Here is a 22,831-nt window from a genome sequence, read left to right as displayed (position 1 = left end):
AGCTGCATTGAAGGCGCAAATAATATCTAAAAACAAAAGTTGTTACAAATCACTACGTTCAAAACCCTCTGAGATCTTATCATTTAGTGATTGTCTATATTAACGTACTTATGTCTTAAAGTTTCGTTATAACCACCTCGTACGTGCGACATACCATGCTGCTGATTTGAACGCCACACACTCTACATAAGAGAAGATCCGCATTAGAATTGATCGTCAGTAACCACGCTTGTCGTGTGAGGCGACTAACGGCATCGGGTTGTCAGGATCGCTGACTTGGTTGACACATGCTATCGCAGTCGTATCTCGATTGCGTAGGTTGATGCTCATGCTGTTGATCACTGGGTTGTCTGGTCCAGTCTCCATTACTTACTCCATTACTTAAAGCTTTAACATCGGTGAGTGTGGAGGAAAACTACACTTGATAACTCACACACAATATGCTGACTCGTCAGAATTTTATTCTGTTACGATGCGCACAGAGAGTCAATAATCCTTCGACACTTTTGGTTTGACCCCTACGGGGTTTGAAACAACCAAACATCCACCCTCGGTACAAACACTGTATTTAGGCCATCGATAAGTTGTGATTGAGATTAAGAAGCAAGCCACATGATGACGCAACCGGTGTATAAGAAAATATATCGCCCATATGTACTCCGTAAATATTGATTGGGTTGTGGTACGACCACTTCCATGGTTTCATGTGTACACGTGACCTCATACTACGTGACATTAAGCTCATCGGTGCCGTCACAAACAATTCGTAATCAATAAAATGTCTGTTTGAGTATTTGCAGGTTAAGCTAATATTGTCTATTGATAGGGTCGACACACTTGAAGTTTGGGGGTTTTTTTCATCAAGTATGATTTCAAGTATAATATTATTTCTTCGTTAAGACTTGAGAAAAGTTGAAACTTTGAAGGAAAATATTCTTTGAAATGATGTTATTGTGTTAGATGAAATACATAGAGGGCGTCAGTAAATGGAGCAGTATTAGGGATATTACTGACGCATTCAGTGAACGGAAGCGTTTAACGAATCACTTGAAATGTGTTTATTTTCATTAAAAAGTGTATTTTTACTTGAATTTGAGTGTTATTTATCCACACAAAACAAGATAATAGTCAACACTGATTAATATTTAATTTGACAGTGGGGATGGTTCGGGGTGGTCTAGTAGCTAGAGCGTTCGCTCGTTACGCCAGAGACCTGGGTTCGATTACATGAGTTTAAGCCCATTTCTGATGTCCATCGCCATGATACTGCGGGAATACTGTTTAAAGAGGCATAAAACTATACTTACTCAGTCACTAATTGGCCAGTGACCGCTGGTCATGTCATGGTAAACAAACGCTTCCAACATTACAAAACAAGTCAAATAATGTATTTTGTTTTTGTTTAGCTGAATACACCGAGTGTTACAGAGGCTACTGACATTTTATTATCCAGTATACGTGTTCATTATTTAGTATTAGAGATGGATAGCTTTTGCAGCCCCATCCTATGTTTCTGTTTTGGACGATAAAACAGTTAAGAGACCTGTATATCAGAGACGCAATGTGCCGAGAGAACCCGCCTCAAATAAATGTCACGTTCAGAAACAGTTCGCATTGAAAATCGATATAGTCACTATTTTCATTGGGCTAGCGGTTCTGTTCAGTGCCATGGCGACAGATGCAGTTGGACAACCCTGGACCTGGTAGGTGTTTAAAGCAGCATATAAACTCAGGATAACCTTACGGAAACCTGGAATGAAGACGTGGACGCTCCATCAATGGACAGCCTTCACAGGATGAGGTATTGACCCTCATCGGCTCTTGGTGCGACCGAGCTTAATATCAAATGAAGGTAAGTTCTAGTCACTGGTCATTATAATTAGTTAGCATGGCGTAAACTTCGACCTCACCAAAGGAAAATATGTGAATGTAGATTCACCTTCTAATGGTACATGTCCACGTTATTTCATTCAAAATGTATTGTAGATGGTTGTCGATGTGCGCTACCTGGCATGTCTGCGAACAGCTGTTGATGTCCATTGTTGTCTATTCTGCAACACGAATGGATTTGCCATGCGAAGGTATTATAGTGTATGCAGTCTTCTACATGATGGAGTTAGACAGGGAACCAACATCAGGCTCAATGGATTCACAGACAAATAGAAGTGTAGTTTACCAAGGAAAGATCATCGATGTCACATGTTTGTACACAATGGGTCACATTGTTTCGGTTTTAGAGCTACCTTGGTACGAGTTACCTCACTACTACTATTACTACTACTACTACTACTACTACTACTACTACTACTACTACTACTACTACTGGGTCGGTCGGGTAGCCCAGTGCTTAAACTGTTCGCTCGTCACTCCGACGATCCGAGTTCGATTCCCCACATGGGTACAATGTGTAAAGCCCATTCTGGTGTTCCCAGTCGCGATATTACTGAAATTTTGACGTAGGCGGCGTAAAATTGAACTGACTCACTCACTACTACTACTGTCACTGCTATTACTTCTGCCTCCACTACTACTACTCTACTGCTACCACTCACTGCACAACTAATGTGTGGGGTGGTTAAAGCGTTGTCTCGTCCCGCCGAAGACCCTGGTTCGATTCCCCTAACGGATACATGTACATTGTACGAAGCTCATTTCTGGAGTCCCCCCGCCGTGATAATATTGCAATATTGCTAAAAGCGGCGTAAAAGTAAATGCACTCACTCACTAATGGGTCAATGAACGGTGATCACTCTGTGCTCTTGCTCTGTCATCCTGAAATACAGAGTGACAGTGATAGGTAAAACAACAACAGAAAAAACACACAAAAAAATACCAAAAAAAAAACAAACCCGAAACCGTCAGTGATCCCACCACAAACACACCACTAGTGAGGCATGTGTGCGTGCAGTCTGCCTACACCACATTCTGTTGTTGATAGATAAATAATTATCTAAATATAAAGAATTATAAGTTTAGATAAAAAGTAAGATGTAAAAATGAAATAATAACAATATTATATAAAATAAATAAGAAAACACATTCGCTCTTTCAAACCTTGATTCATCCCAAAATATAACGTTTTGATCATGACAACACCAATCGTGGGATAACACGTGGACGCAGCACATACACCTGCAGGTGTCATCTGTGCAACGATTCTGACCTGTCTCTCGAAACACTGTAACACCTGTAGACCCCCAACAATGCCCCTGTGAGCCCCCACCGTGATATTGCAAAAAGCGTCGTAAAATCATACTCACTCATTACTTACACCCTCAAAATAGTTAAGACATCCTAACGCATCGATGATTTCAGCAATTTGGACATGGTCAATGGTATTAACGGTTAATGCATTTCACTCATTGTTCCATCTACAATTTTAAAGTGGCATCGCTGTTGCAATAAGTTGCTATAAAGACCGACGGAGAACACCCAGGAGACAGTATCACAGTCAGGTAGTCACTTCAATATTATACATGACTCAGCAATCGAAGGACTGAAAACTGGGGTTGGTTTATGACATGATATAGTTTGTTTTTGATATGAAAGGTCATGAATGAAGACACAATTATATGCCAGGCGTGCATTAAACTATGTCCACGAGAAAAGGGAACTGGCTTTGTGGATTGTCATATCAATACACTTGTGTCTATCGTAGGTTGTTTGAGTCATAACAATTTTGTGGACAACAGATGTTGACACGTGGACTTCTGTTTATGGACGACATATGACCCAGGAGCCAAAGGAGACACAAAATATTATGCTGATATAGGAATTAGAAGAGTATACATTCCAAAACCATTCATCCGGTGACCATTCATCCGGTGGCCGCGTGTCTAAGAATAGTTTCTCGGCTCAGAAACATGCGAAGATACAATAGATCTGCTGTGTGTATTCATGGTGTAGCCTTCACAGACGGAAACATAACACGCGTGGTCACATCTGTTTACTTACCCAATCGACTCTTGTACTGTCACAGTCTTCAAATTTCATGGTCCCTTGAATAGCGGGATCGATGAGATTCTATTGTGCGGTATCGATTCATTTAGAAAATCATATTTTACTCGATCCAGTTGAACGAAACATCGACAGTCTCTTGCAGTGAAAGCTGTAATGATTTGTACGTTTCGTTTTAATGAAAACAACAACGCGACATGCATGTTGTTTGATGCCGCTTCAGCCCTGAATCAGCTTTAAAAAATCATTGTATAACTTTCGACATCTGTTCCCGTTAATCATGTATTTATCTAAAACACGCTTTAGTTAACAATGATCTTTATACTGACCAGTGTCGTCTTTTACTAGTTACTGTGACATGTAGTGTAGGGAGACAGATCAAACATCATTAAACAAACCATTAACAGTACCGATACCATGTACCGTTATCAAAGCCTTCAAACCTTCTTTCAAGTGGTATACACGGGATCTTACACAGAAACGATGTGACATCACGACAGGAGTGAGTGGGAGAGTGAGAGAGTTCAGATTTACGTCGCACTCAGCAATATTCCAACTATAAATAACCAAGTCTGGGTCAGACAATTCAGTGATCATCAGCATAAGCACTGACCTATGCACGATGGGGTACGATGACATGTGTCAACCAAGTCAGCGAGCCTGACCACCCAATCCCGTTAGTCGTCCCTTACGACAAACATGGATTACTGTAGATCAATTCTAACCCGGATATCCAAGGGCTGTGTGAAATTTACACTCATTCACATGATTATGTAATAATGTAATAAATCTGTCCTTATATAATGACATACAACACGAATCTATTTAGGTTACACACATCCTCACCCCCAATATTCGTTCTGTATATAATAGCAAACCGGTGATCAACAGCATGAACATCGACCTACACAATTTGGTTAGTTACATGCAAACTCCAAGTCCTGTTGTTTCCATATTGCAGTGGCAGATCAGGATAATTATTCTTACATTATGCCTGTTATCGACGGTCGTTGTATGGAAGTCTACTAATATGTCAAGAAGGAAGGCTGGCAGGACGACCCCAGTAATCAGACCAACATGTCAAGGATCAGAACGTACCGGGGAGAAAACTAAACCGGGATTTGATATTCTCAGTTTTGTAAGTATTCCAGGTGGATGGTGTATGTTGGTGAGTGAGTGAGTGAGTGGCCAGCAAAATAATGAGTGAGTGCGTTTAGTTTTACGCCTCATTCAGCATGATTCCACATATATGGTGGCGGTCTGTAAATAATCCAGTCTGGATCAGATGATCCTGTGATCAACTGCATGAGCATCGATTTAGATTACATGTGTCAACCAAGTCTGCGAGCCTGACCACCCAATCCCGTTAGTCGCCTCTTACGATAGACACGGGCTGCTGAAGATCTACACGGGTACCATCAAAATGATAATGTAAAAGTAATTTGTACCAAATGATATTACATATTGCATGTGTTTTGAAATTCATATGGGTAAAAATGTCTATAAAGCGGCCTTCACACGTCAAACTAAAGTTTAGCTCGAGTGTGCGAGTGTGAACTGTCCGACAACGCTCAACCGACACCAGTCTGTTCTCACCACCTTTACATCAAACTGTTGTCAAATTCGAGTTGATCAGGAACAACCAATCGCAGTTATCAATTGCAGTGATTGTCATTTGACCGCACCGACAGAGACATGGCACGCAAACGACACAAAAGTTTGACATGTGTGTGACAACGCGTGTTTGACAGATTTTTACAACATATGTCAAACCTATTTTGCCGTGTGAAGACCGATTAAAAACAAAGTAATTTTTTCCAAAACATTAACGGTAAGCTTCAGTGAAAGTCGAAATAGAATGGTTCAGGTTTTGTGCCACCTCTTTTGACCAGTCGTGACTGAATAACGATTTATGTTTGACGTGTCTTGAACACTATACCAGCAACATATCGTTGCTGAGCCAGAGCCCTATATTGATCGATCACAGTTCGATAACATATCGTCAAAACATTGATTATATGACTGGCTCGTTTTCTTGCTGACTGAGTTCCGTCCTATTGCGCAGCTTAGTACAATAAGCAATCCAGAAATTTGAGACCAACTTATTAACCTGGATTTTTTATGTTAATCAGTAATATTAATCAGTATTATTTGATAATCTAGTCAATCGTATATTACGACACTACAGTGCTTCTAATCCTCGCAAACACGTCGTGCACCGTGCCGTGTTGCACAGCGCCACTCTTCTACCCAGAGTTCTGCGACAGACCAGAAAGGTGAAGTAGCCGGTTTGAAATATAAACATACATTGTCATAAACCTAACTATTTGCGTAACAGTGTTCAACAGCATGAAAACCGCACCAAATCGCTCGCGTTATGACAGGATCTACTTATTTATTCACGTTTGTTTACAAACAAGAGCAAAGTCCGGTCACGTGATATGCAAATTAGCCTGTGGTAGTCATCGCTGCCATACAGTGTGGCACAGCAATACGAGTTCGGTCGCTAGAGAGGTTTGGCCGTCTGGTACGAAGTTGATATTATATCAATTACATTGTAAGATACACAAATACATTTTATAAGCGCAAAGAACACATAACAGGTGTAACCAGTGAGCCTGAAGAATTGTGAATCATTGCACGACCTCTTCTAATAGAGGAAGTCTGGGACGTCTTAGTTAACGACAACCTGTCGAAATTATACATAAAATACAGAAATACGATTTTAAAATTAAGACCAATTTGTAAGGACCATTTTCTCATGTAGGAGGAATTCTAATTTAGTGTAACCATAGTTGTTTATAGTGTCTCTTTTCACTTTTTACACGTGAAAAATCGGTTCTGCTGAAAAGTAGGTCATTGTCTGAACTGGATAATGAGACTCATTATTCATATCCCTTCATACCGAAGCCCCTAGATGATGGCCTTCCTGTAGATGCAAGCGATCTCTAGCACTTTATATTATTATTATTATTATTATGTTGTTGTTGTTGTTTATTGATAGTGTGTTGTATATGTCCTCGAATGGTTTCAAATATGATATGTGACATCATATTATTGTTCAGTCGTTTGATTACAGGATTTTGTACAATTCAAATATGTTTGGCGTTAATGTATGATATGGTTGAAATATTACCGATTTGACGTTAGATTGTTGCTCACTTACCGTGAGATCAGTATTAACCTTTCGGCGTGACTTGCCCATTTTAAATATATAAATATCCTCCGTCAAAATAGAGATTTCCCATACCAACTGGTGTTCTCGGAGGGTTTCGTACATACACAATGTTTGGCTTGGTGCGCATCGGCTATGGATTATAATTATTGTTCAAAGATAATCTGCTGATCATGATTATCCCCCTCCTCCTCATCGTTGTCGCCATCATCACGATCAACATTTACCATCAACATTATTAATCATCATCATCGTCGTCGTCGTCGTCGTCGTCATCATCACCGTCGTCATTATAGGTTTTATAACGTCAATTCTTAAAAAAAATGTTCCTACTCTTAACCTACTCACTGTGCTTTTATTATACTAAAAACTGACAAAAATATATCGATGATAGTGTTCCCCTGGGATTCAGAAAGAATAACTTCATTCTGATCACTAGAAACTTGTTGTAGATGTTATAGATGATCAGTGTTCCTTAGATTGTTATCTGTAATTCGTGATATTCCAGATATGCAGATTGGTGATCATTTTGCTGATCACTGGATTGTCTGGTCAAGACTCGATTATTTACAGCTGCCACATAGCAGGAATATTTCTGAGTGCGGCGTAAAACTAAACTCACCCACTTTTAAACGTGAATGTTTGCTTTGAAAGGAACAGGAAGTGGTTAAAGTGTGTATGGGAACAGGAAGTGGTTAAAGCGTTTATGGGAACAGGAAGTGGTTAAAGCGTGTATGGGAACAGGAAGTGGTTAAAGCGTGTATGGGAACAGGAAGTGGTTAAAGCGTGTATGGGAACAGGAAGTGGTTAAAGCGTGTATGGGAACAGGAAGTGGTTAAAGGGTCCGCTCGTCACGCTGAATACCCGCATTCAATTCCCCACATGGGTACAATGTGTGAAGCCCTTTATACGTGTTCTCCGTCGTGATAGTGCTCGACTATTGCTAAGAACGGTGTAAAAGCCAACTCACTCACTCATAATATATTTCAGCCTCGACCCGAGTACATCGGCAACTTTCGCAACCCGTGTTGGTATGGCCACAGGTACCCGGACGACGTCCATTCATCAGTCCGCTGTATCCCAGTATTTTATATCGTCGGACAACCAAAGTGTGGAACTACTGACCTCTTCAGCAAACTGTCCTCCCATCCTGATATCGCTGATAAAACTACCTACTCAGCAATTCACTGGTTGTCAAGGGGGAGGTTTAGTAAGTATGGCCACGAACGAATGGAGGGCGTTAACTCCACGGTTTATGGCGTTTGAATAGAACTGTGCTCATGCTGTTGATCACTGCATTGGCTGTGACTCAGTCTCGAATTTTACACACCCTTGCCGCACAACTATGTAGCGAGCAAACATAAGTGCTACCTGATTCCCACAGAATACGGGCTTTCTCAATACTGAGTGAGTTTAGTTTCTCGCCGCACTTGGCAATATTCCAGCAATATGGGGCAGTATGTAAATAATCGAGCCTGGACCAGACAATCCAGTGATCAACAACATGAACATCGCTCCACGGAATTGGGATACAGTGACATGTGCTAACCAGACCCATTCGATCAGCCAGGACCATCTGACCCCGACTATCGCCTCTAAAGCGGTGGTTACTGGAGACCAAGTTTCAACCGAGATCTTCACGGGATCAATACTGCTTATAGATCATATTATGCAGACTAATTAGGGTTAGCCACCAAACATAACAAAGTGATAAAGACAGTTCTATAATCATAAGAAATGTTAAGCTACATCAGAGCCCATTGTCGATACCGACTGTGTCGTAAGCATGTGTTTATGAATAATATTCGGAAAGGGATTGCAACAGATACTAGAGAAAACGTAAGCACATATTGCCCATTTACGGCACCCGTCACAAACACGTATTAAGGCAAGGTCATTTTATCTGAAAACACCGGTATGATATGGTGATTTCAACCAGAAAACGACGACTGACGTCAGTTCTGTTTCCGATGCGTCCAAAGAGTAAAACCCTTCACAAATCCACTAAACTGATGGACACCATTGTCAGTGTGATGAGGAGTATTTTAAACATCGTGGTTGTCCTCCATGAAACATGATTCATGTCCAAATCAATACATCGTCTAAATATGCTTCATGTATAAAATGTTCTGAATTCATGTTCACATTAACCGAAATATGTATCTTTTTTTTTTCATTTCAGAGCAGAGACTTCTAGATGCTCCTCCTAAATATAGACCACGTATGTGTATAATGCTTATTAATTGTCGAGAGAGTGTGTGAGCTGATGCCGTATAGCCCTTGTTTTTAAGTAAAAGGGTCTGATCCCAACTAAATTTCGTTCTTATATTTTCGATCTGGTGTGCAGGGGTGTAGCATTAAATCACAGACTTTGGTCAGATATTAACGTCATACCCACAGAAGATGTTACTAAGACATAAATTGTTTCCATGATGCTGTTGAACAGCTCTTGTTGTATTTTACATATAGTGCCAAATAGTAAGTACGTACACATTATCCAGTCGCCAAATACGTTTATCACTGGTATATGGAAACCATAATGCTTCCAGGTAGACATCCGTTTTATCCTTATATAATTACATATTTTACAAATGGTAATGTTAAAAACTGCTGAAACACTGAGTGTGTCCCTCAAATGACCCGATAATTAATTAAGAATTTTACGTGTAGTGCGTTCACTCTATAGAATATAAAGCTACTCTGTTTTCAATTTAGTGTTCCTTTATTGTTGATTTAAGACCACTACATACAATGTAAAAACCGAGCGCGTTTACCATTTAAGAACAGTTTTGATGAATCGAGTATCACACAATGTGGTGCTACAATGCATACTTATGACCTATTGTAAAGTTACTGAAACAGAACTGAACACTTAAAGACTGCAGAACAGCACACACTATGGAGAAGTGACAAGGGTCTGGAAAACATTGTCCAAGTCAAATATTGCAAATATCCTGACATCAAAGTTTGGAATGGGAAGCATACCAGGATTTAATAGAGCTATTACATTAAGTAACAACTGAGACGTTACATCTTCTTCCGTATCTTTCTCTGATACCATATTGACATCGTTTCTTTTTTAAATTTGTATTCTAGGTTTAACCTTTGATCACTACGCTTTGAGGTTTCGTAACAGCACCATTCAAGTGGAGCGGAAGGTGGACCTTACTTCAAAGATAATAGATTACCATCCGATGATTATAGGTAGGTCACAGGTGGTCACTGAGTTGGTTGAGTCCGGTTACGCAGGGCAATTGCCAGCCACAGGTGGTTACTTAGTCGGTCGTGTCCGGTTACATAGATGCATGTGCTGGAGACAGGTGTCTTACTGCTGCACATATTATTGCAAGGTGAACTAATTTAGTTGGATTCACAATAGGCGTGGTTGATATATATATGTATATATATATATATATCAGTTCTTTTAGGTTCAAAGAGACCCCGTTGTCTTCAACGTTGACTTTCACATAGACTCTATTTGTCGTCAGCGTATTCTGTCACACAGACTCTGGTTGACATAAGAGTTGACATCCACAGAAACTCTATTTGACATAGACGTCGAATTTCACAGAGACACTGGTTATTATCAGCGTTCTCTGCCACAGAGACTCTTTGTTGGCATCAACAGTGACTGTTGTAAATATTCGTTGTGATCTGGGCAAAGCTATATAGATGAGAATACCCAGCGTACAGTTGTAGATATATAATAAGTAGTTTCCGAAATAATAACACAACACGGATCTTCTCCTACATGTTTCAATCGTGTATCTTCAAGGAGAACTCAGGAAAGAGACATACATATGTAAATGTATATATGTAAATGACTTAAGTCCATTTAAATCTAAATTTTATAAAGTTTCAGATAGATTATCAACGACAAAAGGTGGTCTATATGCATTTCAGGCGATCACTCACCGTCTACTTTTTCGGACAACGGACACTGGCAGGAATATGTAGGTAATGAAAACTGCCAGGAACCAAGGATCCTCAATGCCCATTATCTAAGATATATGATTCCAGATGCCAAAATAATATTGACACTGAGGGATCCAGTTTCCAGGTGAGTAAGCGTATACTGTGTAGGTCAAAATGATGATCATGATAAAAGGAATATTTACGTATCGGATTCCTAGAACATGTGTCATGCATTATCTTGCTTCAACGTGGCTCGAGGGCATTAGGCAACAGCTATGCAAACAGACAATGCGCGCCTTATCACTGAATGACTTGTTAGGGTAAAAATGTGTGAAAATCTGTCACAGTTTCAGCTGACTCCGATTGTCCGACTGTGTTTGACGTAACATTTGAGTGTTCAAGTCACAGTCTGTCATCAGCATTGACTGTCACAGAGACGTTGGCGTTAACAGCCACACAAACTGTGATTGTCATCAATGTTGACTGTCACAGAGACGATGTCTGTCATCAACGTTGATTGTCATTGAAGATTTTTAGTTGACGTGTGCGTTGTTGCAGGTATTCTGGTAGACATAGGGACACAGATTCATATTATTTCATCACTAGTGTTGCAACTGTTGTATTTCCTCGTGTCCTTTTACAGGCTATATTCCAGTTACTGCTATTTTCTTGGCGATGGAACGCCGGAGGATTTTCATGAAAATGTTGTCAACCAAACCAAGATGTACACTGACTGTTTTAAGAAGCACGGTGTACGGCAATGTGCTTACAATAATACTTTATCGGAAATGAGTTCTGTAAGTATCTGTCAGTAATTAGTGTCACAATCGACGAACTGTATTTGCTTAGTGTCAAAGTAATCGATGGCAACATTTTCAGACAATCTATTAACAGTTTACGGTACCCATGAAGGTCCGGGATAGAATCGGCCTTCAGCAACCCATGCTTGCCACAAAAGGCGACTGCACTTGTTGTAAGAGGCGACTAACGGGATCGGGTGGTCAGGCTCACTGACTTGGTTGACACATGTCATTGGTTCCTAGCTGCGCAGATCGATGCTCATACTGTTGATTACTGGATTGTCTGGTTTAGACGCGATTATTTACAGACCACCGCCATATAGCTGGAATATTGCTGAGTGCGGCGTAAAGCTAACCTCACTCACTCAATAATTTACGATATGCCCACATTCACGTCAAATCCAGAGAAAACGTCTTTGAATGAATAATTTACTTCAGTGTAAGTTGCAGATAGGCACGTTTCTCACAGATATTGTAGTTGCAAACACACAACGTTTATTACTAACCATCTAACTTAGAAAATAAGTGATGGGGATTGCTATTGAAAAATCAAAAAATATTTCAGCAATATATCTATTTGCATAAATGCAGAAACGACATCGAATATGTATCGTGGCAGGAACAATCCCGATGTATCTATAAGTTGTTTGATCCTGACTGATAACAGCGATTGATGAGTGGGTGAGGATGGTCTTACGCTATTTTAAACAATATTCCAGCAATATCACGGTGGATGATTACAACAAATGCACTTCACGCTTTCCACACAATTGGGGATTCGAACTACGGTGAGCGAACCCTTTAACCACAGCGCTACTCTTCCATCCTTCCATGTATCATTGAGCTTTAGTAATTGTTTCTTCATCTCCTTAGATGAGGATCGGAATAGGGTTGTATTCCGTGTACCTAGAAGACTGGTTCCAGACGTTTCCACGGAAACAGATCTTTGTGTCATTTCTTGAAAACTTCTCGAATGAGCCAGAAGCAACTCTTGAAAAAATGTTCTCATTTTTAGGAGTCTGTAAGTAAACATTTAATGATTTGATTTCCGTACATGTAAAATGTGTTATCATTATATATCTCATACGTTGATGACACATTATTATGTCTATATCGTATATTAGATTTTTTCCGATGTTATACATACTGTAATAAGTGCCCGTAAATATAATTTATGGCACTTGAGAAATGTTCAACGACTGAAGAAAGGATAAAGTGTCCATTTACTTAGGTTTTGCCAGACGTAAGAGCAGTACTGTGATACCGTACCAAAGGTCTTAAATTGCATCTAGAAGTGATACACATAAGAGAAAGGGTATAATGGATGTCAACTTCTCTATAATGCTTAGTAAGTGGTATTTGTGGAAAACGTCTGTTTTTCTTCCAAGGTGAAAGATGTTATATACCCGTTCATATAGACTGTCTTAGAAACATCATTGTGGTACAGTATCAAAGGCCTTTTATGAAATTTAGAAGTGATACACATAAGAAAGATAGTTTTATTGATGTCAACATTTTAGTTATGCTTGCACCTAGTAACAAGAGAGTGATGGTGAATGTCGGTTGTTCTTCTTGCAAATATGTGTCTCCGTTGATTAAATATTTCTTGCAAAAATTATGAATTAGTAAGGGCGTCAGTGCTGGTTCCAAACCTCGCCACAATTCTTAAGAGGAGTTGATGGGACAGTACTCGTTGATCGTTGATTAAAACTGAAGAAGCGCAATGTCGTTTGTCACTAGTATCACCATTCCATGAGATCCACCAACGGAATGATCTCTTTCAGTTTTCTCTGTTCTGCTCTTGAAATTGTTGTGGAGAAGACGCTGACAGGTTTAGATTTTAAAGTTTCGAATAATAGTCTCAAGACAGAAGCAATACATAGCACACCACGGCAACACCACCTTGATTTAAGAGCTTGTTGTGTTCTTTTTTCAGCACCGTTGAGCAAAACGGAAATTAAGAAGATCGCCAACGCATGCATAATCAACAAGGGCAAAGTTCGAACTAAGTCACAACCAATGTTACCAAAGACGAAGGCGTTACTGGACACGTTTTATGAACCTTTTAACACAAAGCTGAAAGCTATGTTGAAAGAAGAACCCAATCGATTTTAATGAAACCCTAGTATTCGGACCGACCAGTGTTCCTGAAAGTCTTCATATTTATTAAAAAGAAAAGAAGACGTCTTTTATCAGGGGTGTCCAGGAACCAGAATGTCCGGAATCCAGGGTGTCCTGAACAATGAGGTTGCAGACTTTGTAGCAAGCAAGCAAGACATAGTACACAAGTACACGTATTGCTAGACAAGTAGCATGATCACAATGTAAAGCTAAAACGACAATCAATTCAACATGTACAGTTCATTAATCAAACTGTGTATTTTGTAAGTGTTTGCTACTGCTGAGAGAAATACCATTGTTTCCCAGTTATTCAGCCCAATGATTGCCCAGTGGTTAAACGTTCGCTCGTCACGCTGAAGACCCAAGTTCGATACCCCACATGGGTACAATGTGTGAAGCCCATTTCTGGTGTCCACTGCCGTGATATTGCTGGAATATTGCTAAAAGAGGCGCAAAACCATACTCACTCACATCATCCCCACAGAATGACAATACCGCTGAAGCGACATAAAATATTGACTCTGTTGCCTGAAAACTGTCATAGTTTAAAGATGTTAATCGTTTATGAGTTGAACAGGGTTATTGGGTGAAGCTTTTTCATCCCTATATTAGGCTTCACCTATTTTATCCATGTCCGAATACAAACCTATGTTCGGCGTGACACGCGAACGCCTTAACCACTCGGATGGAGATCCAACAGAGAGGGTAAGAGGATCGTGCGGTGTCCGTGCGAAAACTGATTGATATCGGTATACCATGTACATCTTGTTGTCTGGGACCTCTATCATGAACTGAGACAAACGACAGAACAGGTAGGGCTTGCTAATGGTTTTATCCATGATAAAACGTTTGATTGGTCCATCGCAAAGCTGTCGCAGGGCTATCATGTCATGCGGCTCCCGTGGGATGACCGCGCAATATCCGTGGAATTTTACGTACAGCGCACGGAGACCTTAGATGGCCTTGGGGATATCCTTCGATCGTCGATATGAAGAGAACTTCACTCAAGTGTCTACTGATATGAAATATATCAACACAAGTTGATAAAGTAACAAATATCCGAGGTTTGCCGCTGATATTTTTACCTTTATCAACGAGTGTTGATATAACTGATATCAGTAGACACAAGGGTGAAATTCTATTTATCATCCAAAATCATTCTTCATTAGTTTTCAATGGAGTATGTATATCTGTGAACACAGCACTGGCATTAGATTTGCAGTGCAACGATGTCATGGCATTGTGACATAATCAAGTTCATGACGTCATAGCATTGTCAGGGCATTGTCAGGGCATGTCTCCAAGGAGATATCGTCTGATCTCACACAAGCGATATCTCCCGTGGAACACAGTTTTGGATGATAAATATATATATATGATAGATGTATATACAGTGTTCAGTAACACATTAGACACAATGTGAAGACGTATATTACTTTCTGGTGACATGTCAATATTACTGCTTCTGCAATAAACACATATGCAAATGCATATAAGTAGGCATGTATCTATGCATGTTTGAGGATTAAGAGAAAACATTAAGAGTCGACCATCAGCGAGGGAGGGAGTGGGATTAGTTTTGCACCCTCTATATACAGTATGGTTCAAAATTATTGAGAATAGCTAAAGCATTTCATATTATTAAACGAGAACAAATCAGATAAAATTGAATGTATTGTGAAAGTGAACTGACCTTTTCATGTTGTGTAGGTAACAATTTAATATTTTATCAAGTCTCCTTGAGCTTCACGGCAGAGTCTAAGACGTTTAGGCATACTTCCTATCAGAGAGGTTAGTGTCTCGTGAGTTATGCTGTCCCAGTATCGGGCCACTTCTCTCTTCATGTCTTCAATTTTTGTCAACCCCTTTTGATTCACACATTCCTTCATCATCCCCCAAATGTTCTCAATGGGATTTAAGTCAGGACTATATGCAGGAAATGGTAATGCAGTCACATTTTTCTCCTGAAACCACTGCTTGACATGTTTTGCGGTGTGTTTAGGATCATTATCTTGCTGCAAAATCCAGTCATTTCCATCAAACACATGTGCACTTGGAAGGAGAAAATTATCTAATATGTTAGTGTAGCGTTGACTTGTCAGATTTCCCTCAAACACACACAGCGGGGTCGTTCCTAATAAGGATATCCCTCCCCATACATGAAACTTTGGGCTGTATTTAGGTCGTCGATACAACGGTGCTGACGCAGACTTTGTCCATATTTTCACATTATTGGGATATACCCATATTGAGCTTTCATCAGTAAAAATCACATTTTCCCAGTCAAAGTTTTCATGTGCCAAACACGACTCAACACGCCTGTCTTTATGTTCTTGTTTCATGAGAGGAGAAGGAATCCCAGTCTTTTTCTCCCATCCAAGATCAATCAAATTTCTTCTAACTGTACATTTTGATACAACTGTTGATCCCCTTTCTATCATTTCATACCTGATGTTGGAGATGCTTGCCCTTTGCTTTTTAGACGCTAAAATTCCCAGCCGGACGCGATCTGAGAAGTCCAACTTTCTGGGTCTCCCTGCTCCTTTCTGGTGCCCCAAATCCTTTCCCTCTTTAAAATTCTTCCTAATCCTATACACAGTAGAAAGAGGAGTTCCTGTTCTCTCTGCCAGTGTATTTACATCATCAATTCCTTGATTACACAACTCAAAAATCAACCTTCTTTTATCTTCAGCAGACATTGTTGACAGTGCTGAGGAAAATGACGTCTGCTACAAATTCAGGGGAGGTAACTCTAATTGTACTATACTCAGTAGGCCAAGATGAGTTACCTCCCTTATACCATAACTTAGTTTTAAGTATCAGTGAATCAGTTGAGGTGTTAGGATAGCTCAAAGTAAGAAGAAAAATTCTCAATAATTATGAACCAGACTATATATATGGTGGAGGTCTGTAAATAATCGAATCCGGTCCTGACAATCCAATGATCAGCAGCATGAACATCATTCTGCGCAATTGGGAACCGATGACGTGTTAACCAAGCCAGCGAGCCTGACCATCAGATCCCTTTACTCTTAAGACACGCACAGTCGCCTTTTATGGCAAGCATGGGTTGCTGAAGGCCTGTTCTCCCCCGAACCTTCACGGGTCCGACCATCAGTGAGAAATAGGTTATCCTAAACGTGTGAAGTGGTGTGTGTCACTGTCATTATTCAGAGAGTAACAGTGTACACATGACTGCACCCCTTGACATCAGGAACAGTGACTCTTTCCCAACTTTAAAGAGAAAACTCAGAACATTTCTTTTTCTCATCTACTGACTAAACTGTAAGAACGTGACTTCTAACGTGTAAATCACCATTGAGCAGCTGCATATAGCTGGAAACAGGGGTTATTTAATTCATTTTAAATATGGTGAAATGACGTGATAAAGCGTCTACTTACCCAATCGCTCCACAATGTACCACTCGTGAAGTTCAGGGTAGCACTAGTCTGCAAGAACCATGCATGTAACAGGATCGAATGCTCAGGATTGGTCGGTCGATCCACCTAACCTTATCGCAGTTGCGTAGATCAATCCTAAATCACTGGGTTGTCTAGATCTACTTCGTTACATATACATTGTACAGTACATGAACAATGCCATCGTCAATCTGTTATGTCGAAGTTGAAGGGACCTACTTAACTGATTCGAGTTATCAGAGGTTCGCCACAATCACTAAAAATATGACTACAGGGAATGTGTGAGGACCAACTTTTACTTCGACACAACAGTATTAACTGTACATTCACACCACTAGAGTGAGTGAGTGAGTTTAAGCAACATTTCAGCATTATCACGGCGGGGGACGCAGGAAATGTCGCGAATATTCCGCGGGATGAGCGAACTCTACAACCACTGGGCTTCCCCATCGCCACCAAACCACTAGACGAATTCATTGTCCCTGCGTTTAATTAACATTGTCACATTTACGATGGAAAATGTTTCCTAAAACAATTTGGTTAAACTTTCATGGCATTACTTAATGTAATATTGCCCCCAAAATGTTTGTATCCCGACCCAATTCGTCTAACTAATTTTACAAAAAGCAATGCAAAGTAGTCTGCAAAAGAGGGTCTCATATTTTTGTTCACTCTGTTTGTATCTTTCTGATAACGATCCAGGTTAAAGGCCCACGATAACTGTCAACTTAACAATACTTCCGCCCATTCATTTTGAATTTTTTTTCCGGGTTATATTCACCACAAGTTAACACTTGCATGTAAATAAGTGTAAAAAGTATGAAGTATATTAATACCCCCATCACGTACAATCATGGCATGTTTTCATCGCTTTTATGACTCTCATTGCGCTCCGTTTGCCCGCATGGCGTGTTGGCGATTGTGAAAGAGGGGTGGTGTCAAAGAGCTTTGTGACGTATCGCCGACCGAATATTGCATTGTAACGCGTTCATATCATATCTACGGAATACTGTGGAGGTTAATATCTCGATGTCGACCGTTGAAAAAGAGGTAAATCGAAACGTAGCTAAATATAGTAAGCAAGAAGTTGTAATCCATAAAGTTGTATGTTTCATTTTTGACTAACCAACTTCTAGAATATCCATTAAACAAGTAGAGATGTGCAAATACTTGGCGTTAGAAAATGAAATATGGTGTTCTCGCCGTTTCGTGTCTTTGTGGTCATATGACGAAAGATTGCAAACTTTAGAGATTTACGTCAAATCTCGTATTTCTCATGCCGTCGACTTTTGTCAAATCTCGCGTTCTCACGCTTTTGACATTTTAGTTTGTTTCCAAAGCAGGGGGGTGAATGAAAGATGGCGACAATGTCCCTTGCGTTATTTCATACAGATTCGTTTATGACGTGCTGAGCTAACATACGGTGCATATTTTATCTAAGTTCGCCATGGATAGGGAAACAGCTGACTGTGTAATCGGGAAGTCCAGAGATTCTAATCATATGACTGACATGTCTGACATTTAACACTGCACGCGGAAACTGACACGAGCAATTAAAGGAAAGAATACGCAAACACCACTGATCACATGCTTGGTATGGAATACTGGGTTATTAATGCCGCGCCCAGCAATATTTTAGCTATACGACGGCGGTCTGAAAATAATCGATTCTGGATCAGATAATCACGTAATGAAGACCTGAGCATCAGTCACGCAATTGAAATACATGGGTGAACCTGACCACATTAGACGCCTCTTACGTAAGGCCAAATATAACCGGAATTGTCCTAGGGTTTGTAACCAGTATGATACACAACATATCATATTCAACTCGCATAGATGACATGCACTGAAAGTATTTAACATAGGTATTTTTGTGTGTCAGCACAATAAAGGAAAACATCTTTACATCGTGTTGATCTCACCGTTCGTCAATTTTTGTGAATAAGTGAGTTTACGTTTACACCCCCTGGGGGTGATCTGTAAATAATCGAGTCTGGACCAGACAAACCAGTGATCAACAACATGAGCATCGATTTGCTCAGCTGGGACTGACCACTTAATCCCGTTAGTCGCCTTTTGTGACAAGCATTAGTTGCTGAAGGCCTATTCTATCCTGGATCTTCAAGGGTCCAATTTTTATGTTGTCATCAGGACGGAAACGATAGAATATCACTGTCGTGTTATAGAAAAGTGCCCCAAATTTGACACAAATGCCCCCAATGCTTGAAATCAATCTATATAATATAGCGATTGCATCTATACATTGTGAAACCATAAATGTCTCATAACTGCATACATCAAAGTGCCTCCTGACCTCGATAAAGAAACAAAGTACTAATCACTGTAGATTTCCGAATATTTTAGCACCTGTCGTGATGAAATCCTCAAATTAGAATCGGCTTCATCAGTCATTGGTACTTATTGTGATTTATAATGTCTAACTGACGAATCAGAATCGAGTATTTTCCCAGGTTCTTGGATGTTCATTTCACTAACACCAACCTGGACTCCAGACTCCCCCGAAGTTGGCTGGGTTTGACTTTGGATCTTTTGGTGGATCTTGGGCTGGTACACCTCGTTTTCTCCATTCTTCCAATTTTACCTTCATCTCCTCCACAAGGTCAGGATATTTTGCCGACAGATCAAAGTGTTCTGTAGGATCAGAAGAGATATTGAAGAGCATATATGGAGGGAAATCCTCATCTTGTTCCATTAGGCTTGACTTCTGTCCTAATTTCGGCAGAGGTGTCCAGTCGTTGTATTTTCCAGGGGAACCCTCAATTAACTTCAGGTGACCATACCGAATAGCGGAAGCATTTCGATCTCTTTCACCACTGTAAAAATTATACACAAAACCATCTCTTTTGCTAGGACCTCCATTCAACAACATGTCTTCCTGACCAACCCCATCTCTGTCAATAATCTTGCTAAGATCTCCTCCAGCAATCTGAATCAAAGTAGGGTACCAGTCCACAGCATGCATCATCTCAGTGTTCAAGTACCCTTTCTTCTTGAGGAGGTTCTTGCTGTAAATGAACGCTGTGCCCTTTGTACCACCTTCCCACAGTGTAGTCTTGGCTCCGCGTAGTGGGAGATTATTCGCCGCAATGTAGGTAGGACCGCCATTATCTGTAGTAAATACCATGAGCAGGTTCTCCATCAAACCAGTCTCAACCAAAGCATCAGTGATGTTGCCAACAGCTTCGTCTAAAGCATTGACCATTCCACAATATATTCTCCTGTGAAGATCTTGAATGTGGCCACATCTCGCCTCATACTTCCCTGGTACCTGCAGAGGCTGGTGCACAGACTGGAATGGTAGATAGAGGAACAAAGACTGATTATGGTTATGTGAACGGATGATGTCGATTGCTCTTTCAGCGAAAATATGCGCTGAATAATCCCCTCTATATGTCTTTAAAGGTTCTTTGTCCATTCTGAAATCCAGTCCATTGTACTGAAACGCATCTGCACGATAATGGGTGTAATAATCTTCTTCTCCTGAATAGTATCCGAGAAATGATTCAAAACCTCTGTAAGTTGGTGTATAGTTCCAATTACAGTATCCCAAGTGCCATTTGCCAACAATATGACTCACATATCCAAGTTGATTTAGCTCTTCCGGAAGTGTAGTAAAGTTAAGTGGCAAGAACTTTGGCTGTTCAACATTAATCACACCATCTTGGAGTCCAGTCCTGTAGGGAAAGTAACCGGACATGAAACAATTCCTGGAGGGAGAACAGACAGGCTGGACGTAGGAGGAGTTTAGGATGACACCTTCATGGGCAAGACGATCTAGGTTTGGAGTTCTCATCTCTGGGTTCCTGAACCCGACATCATTCCATCCCAGGTCATCAGCCACTATGAAAATGTAATTTGGAGGGGCTGCTCCTTTTGGGCTACTGATGACCGTGACAATGAACGCACAGAGAAGGAGCAAGAAGAAGCAGCCTTTCGCCATGATGGAGTTCGTAGCACTGACGTCACACTGGACTTAGATCAGTTTGTGCCGTAAATACTACCGTATCAGTAACTACCACCGTATAAACAGAGCAAGGTCAGAAGCATTGTTATCATGTTGTGTGATAGAGAAAGCTACTTTGTGCAGATTATTAGTGGTAGGATGGCTAAGGTTCTGATATGAAATTCTGGTTATAACACGTCCTCTGCAAGTTTTTGCTTGTCTTCAGATGGGGCCAGTTTGGAACAGGATGCAACGCTTGTTTGCGATTTGTTTTATCTTTTTTCTTATTATGTTTTACAGATTACAGATTTTACAGATTCAAATGCAGCAGAGAAGGTTCGGGTGATCCTGGCACAGTCAGCCCAGTAAGGCTCGTCATCAGCTCAGGGCCCTTGCCCCCTCTACACGCAGCCCAGATAGCGAATGAGACTTCTCCCAGGAAACACTGCCTGGTCCAACTCACCAAGAACTTTCTGGAGGATATGAAGGCTCCCGAACATTGCAGCCTTCTGCATTTCCTAGACTGTCAGAAGGACTGTGCTCCTGGTAGAGAACCCGGCAGCTCTCCTGATCTGCGCCAAGAGTTCAGGAGGTACCAAACCAAGGGCACTGAGAACAATGGGGAGCCTGACGACAGTGTACTTGGGATGCAAGCGAAACATTTCAAAGGCGATAGCCGAGTATTTTTCATGCTTTTCCTGAAACATGCTAATCACATTGCTGTCAAAAGGGACAGCCAATTCAATGATATAAATAACTCCATTGGTTTTATCAAACAGGATAAGATCAGGTTTGTTGGAAAAACATTCTTCTGAGGCTGTATATTGGCCTATTTCAGAGAAGTTTCCATGACGCCCTGTTCAGGGTCGTATCATGGATGGACCTTGGGGCCAAAGCCACAAGCATGGCGGAGACTATAGAAAAAACAGCGTGCCATGCCACCATGTCTTTTAAGATATGCTGTTTGTGCCATGGAAGGGCATCCACTGACAAGGTGTTGGACAGTCTCTGTACATTCATTGCATAATCGACATTTCATGTTATCATTTTGATTAGGAGATAAACCTACTGTGTTTGAAAATCACGCGCACGCGCAGAGGTTTCAATTGTAATATTTAGTCGCCATCAATTCAGCACAGCATGTCTCTGATTTTCAAACTCAGTAGGTTTATCTCCATTCTACCATGAAGAATTTAGAATCGAACTTCCTCGCTTTGCATAAGACACTGCGTGATCCGGCAAGAGATGAGAGGCGAGTTAATCTCGTCTGGTGCCTTTCGTATTTTTAAACATTTCAACATCAAAAATATTCTGTCCAAAGAAAACAAACACCTGTTTATTCAATGCAATAATGTAATGCCTAAGAGCTTGATTTTATAATCCCAAGTAGAGTTACGCAACAGTTTGAAATGGCGGACGAGACAGTGTTTACATTTTGCGAAAGTTTTAAATTTGACGTGAAAGTGGAGAATACTT

The 22,831-nt window shown here is 40.5% G+C and overlaps 2 protein-coding genes across 3 annotated transcripts; one reads left to right on the top strand and one right to left on the bottom strand.

Annotated features, from left to right (window-relative positions):
• Positions 1-1,680: 1,680 nt before the first annotated feature.
• Positions 1,681-15,455, top strand: LOC137265218 (carbohydrate sulfotransferase 15-like). Its single transcript, XM_067800566.1, has 9 exons — positions 1,681-1,852; positions 4,919-5,095; positions 8,123-8,342; positions 9,315-9,353; positions 10,229-10,336; positions 11,036-11,192; positions 11,691-11,844; positions 12,721-12,868; positions 13,784-15,455. Exons 1-9 carry the CDS (start codon positions 1,847-1,849, stop codon positions 13,960-13,962), a joined length of 1,188 nt encoding a protein of 395 aa, XP_067656667.1. The 5' UTR covers positions 1,681-1,846; the 3' UTR covers positions 13,963-15,455.
• Positions 13,333-21,375, bottom strand: LOC137265216 (arylsulfatase B-like). Of its 2 annotated transcripts, XM_067800563.1 has the most exons (3): positions 19,894-21,364; positions 17,371-17,418; positions 13,333-14,082 (listed from the first exon to the last, which is right to left on the bottom strand). In XM_067800563.1, exons 1-2 carry the CDS (start codon positions 21,350-21,352, stop codon positions 17,414-17,416), a joined length of 1,464 nt encoding a protein of 487 aa, XP_067656664.1. In that variant the 5' UTR covers positions 21,353-21,364; the 3' UTR covers positions 13,333-14,082; positions 17,371-17,413. The 2 variants fall into 2 exon arrangements, with proteins under 2 accessions (XP_067656664.1, XP_067656663.1); XM_067800562.1 differs by lacking the exons at positions 13,333-14,082; positions 17,371-17,418 and having other exon boundaries at positions 19,615-21,375.
• Positions 21,376-22,831: the final 1,456 nt, after the last annotated feature.

Source organism: Haliotis asinina, chromosome 15 (genome assembly GCF_037392515.1).
Source record: "Haliotis asinina isolate JCU_RB_2024 chromosome 15, JCU_Hal_asi_v2, whole genome shotgun sequence".
Lineage (NCBI taxonomy): Eukaryota > Metazoa > Mollusca > Gastropoda > Lepetellida > Haliotidae > Haliotis > Haliotis asinina.
This window is presented reverse-complemented; position numbering and strand designations above follow the sequence as displayed.